Here is a 9,266-nt window from a genome sequence, read left to right on the forward strand (position 1 = left end):
GAGGCTGCCGTCACTGCCGTGTCGTCCGCCCACAGAAGGCTCCCCACGGTACAGTCTCACGGCCTTTTCCGTTGCTGAAAAGACCGCATCATTTTTTTCCGAATCGATGCAGAAATGCAGGGGTGTAGCTGACATCTCCCAGCACCCTCGTCCTCACCCGGGGGTAAGCGCAGCAGCTCGCAGCAGAAAAACTCGTGGGGGAACAACCTGGATGGCCCAAGGGAGCGTTCCCTGCCCTCCCCGTGGCTGTGCCTTTGCCCCGTCCTCCGCCCCGCAGCCTGTCCCCAGCAGCCCTGGCACAGGCCAGCGCGCAGCCTCCGGGCACGGACCTCGCTCCCTCCCGGAGGACTAAAACAGCAAGGAGCCAGGGCAGCGCTTCATCTCGCTTCATCTGCTTGGATGTCTTGGGCCAAGTTCACTGCAGTCAAACCCCTCTTGCAGAAGAGGGGAGTTAAGAGCTTTTTTAATATTCTGACAGGAGTTTTTTTGCTTATCAGTTTACAAAAACGTGGGGTTTTTTTGTCTTTTGCAGCACCACGTGCACCCTTGCCCTGCCTGTGGGATTATATACAGAGCTGACGAGCACCACCCACCCATCCTCCCCGTGAGAGCTCAGCTGCCAATGCAGCTCAGCGGCAGCTGGGTGAGCACCCACTGCGAGGTCCGACCTGCCGTGCTCTTCCTCACCAGGTACTTCATCTTCCACGGCAACAACCACACCTGGGAAGGCTACTACTATCACTACTCCGACCCGCTCTGCAAACAGCCGACGTTCACCATCTACGCCTCTGGGCATTACACCCAAGGCATCCCCTCCTCCAAAGTGAGAGGTGGCACAGAGCTGGCTTTTAAAGTCACCCAGGCTCGGGTGACACCGATGGACCAGGTGACGGTGATGATGCTGAACTCCTCAGAACCTGGAAGCTGCGGGCTGACAAGCTCCTGGAGTGCTGGCGTGGAGCAGGATATAACGCCCACCAACGGATGTTTGGCTTTGGGCATCAAGCTGCCCCACACCGAGTACGAACTTTTCAAAACGGAGCAAGACATGGAAGAGCGCAGCCTGCTGTACATCGGCGAGAGGCCCACGGATGGATCCAGCCCCGACAGTCCCGACAAGCGGCCCACGTCGTACCAGGCACCTCTGGTTCAGTGTGCTGGCGCGTCAGAGGAATTCTCTAACTACGTTAGTCTAAAATACTTGGCAAAAAAGGATGCTAATGGGAACGAAGCACTAAAACCTTTGCCTGTGGCCTTTTTACTGTTTATAGCACTTCTGTGTTTAAGATGGGACTAGTTATCTATTCGAGTACAGCACAGAATTCAGATAGTCGTGGTGCTAGCGTGACTTTTATATCCTTCAAATAAGCACATCTGGAATCAGTTTCACTCAGATTTGGAAACACTTTTTAAAAACACCCAACGACAGCGAAAGAAGCCAAGAAGATATGCCTGGCTACGTACTGTTCATCCTGCGGCTTTACTGCCTAATCTCCCCTCTTTGGGTACAAATTTAATGTAGTGACACGGATGCGCTGCACATTGCAATAGATAATTTAGCAATACGAAGGGGGGGAAGGGGACATGAGTTGCAATTGCTGCCTTGAGCTTTTGACATTGCTAAGATTTAATTAAGAGCTTGATTCAGATGTAATTCAAACACCCAAAGTGTCAGCTGCTGAGTTTCTTTGAGGTTAAGTTCCCTCCCATCATACTCCTTATTGCTGTTCTTGCAAATTTAATCTGCAGAGTCAGTCAGCAATAGATAAACAGCCAGCAAGTGTTCTTGTTAAGGGCACAGTTAATCGTGCCTTTCTCAGTTTACAGACATTTCCTGCAGTTTCCGTGCGTGCGTACACACACAAGGACGCAACACACAATCTTCCACTTGGGGACGTACACAAAGCAGCCCTCACAGAGCACCACCTTGACAGCTGCTACGCCTGACCCCGGCCATAACAGAAGATGCAGCAAATGGAACATGTCTCTGTGCTCAACCACTCCAGCGGTCGGCACTTCCCGGCTGCAGACTCTGCCTCCCTGCTGTGCTACTCTGCCCTTCCCCAGGCAGCACCTGCCTGAGCTGCAGGACGTCAGCGATGGCCCCGCGTCCCTGCCTGCCGTGCTCAGCCAACAGAGGCACTGCCAGGCCATCGCGACTCGCGCTTGCCGTGCACCGAGCGAAGCAAAAGATCGCTTACAAGTTTTCTCAGGCCATGTATTTTCAGTGTCTCCTTTTTAGTAAGCATACCGGCATCCTAGTTGTTAATCCAGCTCTTCTTTCAATCAAAATGTCACTTCCAGCCTTATTCCTGTGAAGACGCTTCATAAATCTGCCTCCAGTGAACAATGGGCTGAGGAGATACTCGAATGAGACAGCACAGTCAGGTCAAACTGATTTCTACCGACAAGAAGGACAAACTAAGAAATTATATTCGCTGTCTGCTGCAGCTAAGAAGTATATAACTTGGAGAAGCCCTCCTCCCAGCAGCTAATCCTGTCCAAATAAGCCTATGTATCTTACTCACAAAGGATATTTTCTTAAACCAGCTATGCAACAGCTCCCTTCTTAATGCTGTATTTACGAACTTGCAGCTTGTACTTAGATAAATTATGGGGTTTATAACAAAAATACTTTTGGAGGATCTGTACATTAACTAATAATTCAAAGGAGATGCTTATTAAATGCATACAATTGTGATATAAATGTTGTCAGCATGTTCCCATGTTCCAAGCACAATCAAATATTAATCATGCACATAAACAGTTACACTTTTACCATGATACACAAAAGGCCAAGCTTGGCTACCTCGCCTTCTGTTCCCCCTACAATCACTGGAGAAGACTTCTCCAGGGCTTAGTTCATCAGGCAAAATACCTCCCTGCTTCCAAAGGTTGTGTTTTGTTGCCAGCTACCACATGGAGATCCACAGGCAAACACCTGAAGAACTGGAAGTGGAATGTGGTGTCTCCTTGGGGATGTCCCCGTTGAGATGCTCTGAATGAGGGCGAGCCCGGGGCAGCCCAGCTGCACCTCACACACCCCCTACACGTGGCAGAACTTTTTCTTCAGCAGACCCCACCGCGCCAGAGCACTCGCTCACTGCAGCCCGGAGGAAAGGTGCCCGTGACTCACATCATCCAAGCTAAGTTTCTGCCCGACCCAAAGATAGCAAGATTAGGCAACAGCCTTGGGCAGTCCTGGGAGGGCGGGTAAAGGAGAGGGAAGGCAATTCCCACCCTACATTTACCCCCAAGAATGAGATTTGTGTGCAGATACCTTTTTTGTTTTTCATTTATATAGCATGGAAACATACTAAACTTAGTGTTCAGATACCGCACGGTGTAGAAACTTCTCCAAGACCACAGAAACTTTCAAGGTATTAACACGATGGAAAAATTCCCAAGGCAACATCGCATCCTTAGGCAACATATGCAGCAAGCACCCGAGAAAGTTCCCATCCTGTCCCGCCGCAGGTCAGCTCCTGGGCTCCCGCAGCCCTGCCGGGCTCGGACGCAGCTCCCCAGCCCTGTGCGGGGTGGGCCACGCTGCCTAAACTTTCTCAGGGGCCTCTTTTCCTCTGCTTCCCCCTCTTTAAGGACACTTCTAGAAAGAAGAAAAAGCCATGAAAAAGCTATTTGCATAAATATCATAACTTTTATTGTTCACAGTTTTTGGAGAAACATTCCTAAATTACACAGTTATTCTCTCTTAAGAATTTGTGCCTTTTTCCAATTTGAATTTGCCTGGCTTCGATCGCCAGTCAGTGATTCTCGTGTTGCTCTTTTTAAGATCAGAGAGCTGCAATGTTCAGTATTTTCTCCCGATGAAGGTACTTGTGCACTATAATCAAGACATTCTCAATTTTGGTAGATAAACTCAGCCAACTGAGTTTTCTCTCTCGTTCGAAGGCATTTTCACACTCCACCAGTAATTTTCGAATCTTTTTTTTGCATCCATTTCAATTACTCAGTTTTTCTTTTAAAATGTAAATATGCAAATGGCATCCAAAATCCCCAACTCTCACAGCTGAGACATACAGAACTATAATCACGTACTGCTAACGGTAATTAAAACCAAGAACACATTCTTATTCATTAGTCTTTTACCCTGGGACTGCACTGGGAACACACATGGAACTCTAGTCCTGCGTATGCATATTTTTGTCATGTTAACATTTCAGTGATTTTTTTTCTCCAGTAGTGATTTTGTGTCTATTTTCACCAGTGATTTGGAACCACTGGATCGTATCGGTCCCAGCAGAACCCTTCTACAAGCATCCCCATTTCATTACGGTTCTCTTTGAACAACCACTTCCCCAGTGTCAGAACGCATCAAGCTTTGCAGGGACCCAGATACACTCAGTTCACTCTTAATCCCAAAGAAAACTGAAAACCAAGACAGAATTAAGTGACTTATGCTACGCTCCTTCATTAACACCCGTCTCCTCCGTCATCGCTTCCCGGGGGGTGTCACACCAGCGAAGTGCCTCACCCGCCCGTCCTGTCCCTCCCGCCATCCTCAGCAGCAGCAGGTCGGGGACTGCCCCAGGCATCCCCCCTTAGAAATGCTGATACAAGGTGTCTAGACCTGCTGAACTTTAAAATGCTAATTTCTAATATTAAGCATTGCTAATGAATGATGTCGCCTTCCCAGTTCTCTGCCGTCATCACTAGCAGCTTTACCAGCTGCGTCTAGTAACGGTTCTTATCCCACCACAAAGAGTTCCCCTCAACTTCTGCTCTTTATCAGCCTCTCCAAGCGCTCCAACCCTTACATTTTTCTTTTCCTTTGGCTATTGCTTCCTTATTAATTTTTTACACTTCATAACTCTCATTTGAAGTTGATTGCTGTCTGCTTCCCTTATTTGTTTTATATTACTTTACATCTCATTTTTCCCTTCATTTCATCACTGAAACAGGGTGGGCAGTTAGCCAAGGCTGTCCCCCTTCCCCACTGCAAAATCACTGATTTTTTTGGCCATTTAATACCTTTCACTTATAAAAGTGCCGATTCTAATTCAGTTTTCCATCTAATTTCTTCTTCACTATCAACTCTGATAATGAAATTTGCTCAGCTCTGCCCTGGGAAGCACCAGTTACATTTATGAGCAGTGTGCATGGCTGTATGCCTAGCTCAGATGTAATCAGGATTCCAACTTTGACACTTGCGATTCATCTATCATTGGCTGACATAGACAAGACAAAACCAAGTAGCTTCATGCTTCATGTCTAACACTGCATTAGAAAAACAGATCTAGGATGCAGACAATGAACATTAGTCCTGACTACTAGATTCCATTCAACTGTAAAATAAATATATACCTTTTTATTGTACCTGTGAAGAAAAACCAAGCCAATGTGCACTGGCAGGTCAGTCCCAGATGAAAGTCAATGGTAACAGGCACGAGTGTCTTTGGAAACTCTTCCTCGTTCCCTTCTGATATAATACTTTCTGAAAGTTTAATTATTTTTTAACTACTTGACCGAGTCCGAGCATGCAAGTCTTTTGAACCTTCTTCAATATCATAAGCTACTCGGACAAGTTGCCTTTGCACTTTTCTGCTTATCTAGTGGGCACAAAAATTTGAAGCGTGACCTGAGTTTGCCAAACAAACATAGTCATGGGTCTGATCTCCTCTTCACAGCTCAATTAACAGTAACTTATTTTCCCAATTATCCATCTTCACCCTCCCCATCTAAACTACCTTAGAATGTATTTTGCGTTCTAGAGTTCCCAAACAATTCCTAAATCGAAACACAACAAGCAAAACCAGGTTTTCAACGCTTTTGGATATATTAACAATGCTGAGCTAGTGCTTCATTCGACAAACAATCCACACTGAATATTAAACGCTGTTATTTGCTATAAATAAATACATACCGCATTGAAACAGCTGGGAAAAAAGCTGGAGAGAGAAAGGGGAGGGTTGACAAGACTCATTGCTCCAAACTCTACATGGAGTGAAGAGGGAAAAGGGACAAACTTGATGGAAGAGGAAGCAGAAAGGTGAGTGCTTGGGAAGAGGCAGCGGGGAGCAGATTTGGACACCCACTCCCAGGGGGGTCCCTGCCTGGCAGCCTGGGTGCAGCCAGAGCGCTCCCCTGCACCCCGAGTCCGGGACAGGCAGTCAGGGAAGAGGAAGATTGGAAGGGCAATGGGAAGAACAAGACCGACATGGAAAATACATAGGCAGCAGAGAAAAGCCACTTGAAGGTGCTCGGCTGGACATCGGTTTCTTTGCCAAAGAGCAGTGAAGGAACAAGGATGACTTGGATTGAACTGAGGGAGGGAATGGAGTGAGATCTGACAGCTCGGGCAGAATAGATCAGAAAAGAAACTGGTCAGGAGAGCCTGCAGCCTTCACAGAAATGCTTTCTGGGGCGCAGAACTGAAGCTCAGTTACTCAGGGCTCTGTCGGGCGCTTAGGTCGAGAACGGGTGCCCACACACAGAACATCAAGGATTCCATCCTGACACGTGTGTGAGTTACATCAAATACCATGGTGACATTTTTTAAGTGCTACTTTTATAAACCTAACTATACATATCTGAAGAAAACTTAAGATTACAGAAGGTCAGGCACACAAGCTTGGGCAATTTCAGATGACTTCCGGGCAGCCCCAGCTCACCTCTTAACCTGATACTGAAGGCTCGGTCGGATACTGCAACATACTTAGAAAAAGTTGCCAAACTACCAGTGCACAAACTTGGGTTTGCCACTTCCTAACTTCTGAGTGCTTGACTTTGGACAGCCTTAATAAAGGTCTTTTAAAAGTAGTTGTGTGGGGATAATTGTGTGTGGGACTTTTGCCAATTCAAACATGAGGGAATTCAAGAGGCTTTTCTAATCCTGTGAGTTTATTCACTGAAGAAAAAGATTTGATTAAAAAAAAAAAAGTAGTACAGCCAAACTGGGAACAATACTTTACTACTGGCTGTTCTTCATAGGCACTTCGAAATCCCCCCAAAAATAATAAACACAAAACGAGGAACTTATCAAATAAGAATGAAATGTACTGATGCAGAACACAAACAGAAGTACCAGATGTATAATGTTAACTTGTAATATGGAGCTTCAATTAATTCTTCTTAATTCATTTGTTTTCTCAACTTCTTTTGTTTTGCTATCTGGAAATGGCCATTTTCTAATGACAGATCATAGGAAGAAAGACTGAAAGTCCAAATTTGCTTCAAGGAAAAGCCACCTTGTTTCTGTGCTCCCAGACTCAGCTCTGCTTTTTGTACTTTTCACTTATGCCGAAGCTTCAGGACAAACTCAGGCCTGGACTGGGAGGCAAACAGATCTACATGGAAGTTTAGAAAGTTTTCAGAAGTTTTACTCTTCAAAGTACAAATGTGAAAGCAGTTCTGTAAAAGGAAACAAAGCCACAGGAACTGGCGGAGTAACAGGTATACAGTAATTCCGCAAGTAGGCAAGTGCATGCTTATTAGAATATTACACATAGGATATTTCTAGCTGGCTCTTTGTGTTATTTTAAAAATTAAACTACATTTATCTAGTAAAAAAAATAAACCCATTAATAAACCAAACAAATTTTATAGTTAATTAGATTTGAGTAGTACAAGCACGCAATTCCTTTGCCCTCTGAAGCTAATCAAAATAAAAGTAACAGCACAGTGAGTATTGTCACTGCTGCACTGGCACCCATTAGACAAAGTGACTCAGCATACATGAAGCTGTCAGCATAACATAAAGAAATCTTAATTGGACATGGTCAAAGGATCAGTATTGCCTTGCTTGAACAATAAATCCCACTATTGATCTGACTAGCGTCGTATCCCATTGCCATCCTTTAAGGGAGTGTATCTAGAGAACTGCGAGGTTTCACTCTGCGAGCAAGCAGCCTTGCTCAGTAGTTGCTTTTCTTTCTAAAATGCCTAACCACCTGTTTACACAAATAGTTTCTAATTAGCAAATGACATTTGTAGACATGTATCTGATTACAAAGAACAGCAACTTCCACATATGGTACTGAACTACTCTCACTCCTGTACAGATTACTTCTTCATATATTAGTGTTTCTGACTCAAAAAAAAAATAATTCTCAGGTCTGTACATTGAAATTCACTCTCCACCTGCCCCTTCTCAACTTGCTCAGTTGAGGATCTGCGCAATGGACGGTAACCTATTTTCAAACCATGAAGAAGCAGCTCTCCAACCCCAAGCTGCTCTCGTGCAGCTGTGAAGGACTATTGCAGCTGTAACACAGCCACAACAGACAGGAACTGCAGGGTGCTTGTTTTACATGTTCTCTCAGTTCAAACAGAGGCATTTTTGGTTGTGTTTTTTTTTCTCAGTTACTTTACACACAAAGCAGAACTCAGGATACGGCATTTCAGCACATCACGTAGATCAAGAGAAGTACAGCTTCAAGAACTTAGAATCCTACAGTCAAGTCACTATGGCGCCTGAGGACGAAGGAAGTGTTCCAGTAAAGAGGTGAAGTGCCTTTTTCTAAAGAAAAGGGATGAGACACTTTTCTTTCATTAGGCAACTGCAACATCAAGCATGTTAGGACACTAACGGTCCATTTTTGTGTGCACACCACTACATAAAAATGCTGACTACTAAGTGCAGATTACAATAACAACTGCAAGTTTATGTGTGCCGTGAATAGAAACCCTTCACAGCTTACTGGTGAGAAGAAACTCCAGCCCTTTGAGAAGGACGTTCCAACTTTACCCCACTAACAGCATTTCAGGACAAAGAAGTATCAGGCTATAACAATCCTGTATTTTAGAAAATTGCTCTACGGCACCATCGGTCCCTCTCAACGTGACACACACGGTATTACCTTGTTCTTCAATCCCTAAGGCTGTTCAACAGTAACTTGAACCTGGGTACCAGCCTGCCTGTGCAATTGTCTCAGCTGTGCAGTCACAGCCGACAACTGTCACTGCAGAGTAATAGTCAGGATCACTCATGCATGGAGTATCTGCTTTAAGATGTGGAGAACTACCTGAAAAGAGCAGAAATCATTTTCCATTCATCTCCCAGTACTAGGCTTCAAGACACTTTAGGTATCTAAATATCAAGCCTATTTAGATATCTTTTTATATCAAATTTACCCAAAGAGCGTAGACAGGAGTGTAAAGCTCCACCAAATGAAGACTACTTGTCTCATGCAAAAGTTTTCATTAGCTTCTACTGCCCAGAAAGTATCTTCTTCTTGATGGGTTCTGCCCTATTTGTCAGGCTGAACTCACTGCCTCACCCCTTCCAGCTCATCTCACATCTCCTC

The 9,266-nt window shown here is 45.1% G+C and overlaps 1 protein-coding gene across 1 annotated transcript in view; it reads left to right on the top strand.

Annotated features, from left to right (window-relative positions):
* APCDD1L (adenomatosis polyposis coli down-regulated 1-like) overlaps nt 1-1,297 on the top strand; it is a gene marked incomplete at its 5' end in the record, with an annotated part of 3,677 nt that extends 2,380 nt beyond the window's left edge. The window contains 1 exon segment of the mRNA XM_009868823.1: nt 533-1,297. Within this exon segment, the coding sequence (XP_009867125.1) occupies nt 533-1,297 (765 nt within the window).
* Between the last annotated feature and the right edge of the window lie 7,969 nt (nt 1,298-9,266).

The sequence above is a fragment of the Apaloderma vittatum genome, unplaced genomic scaffold (assembly GCF_000703405.1).
Source record: "Apaloderma vittatum isolate BGI_N311 unplaced genomic scaffold, ASM70340v1 scaffold19394, whole genome shotgun sequence".
In the NCBI taxonomy this organism is placed as follows: Eukaryota; Metazoa; Chordata; class Aves; order Trogoniformes; family Trogonidae; genus Apaloderma; species Apaloderma vittatum.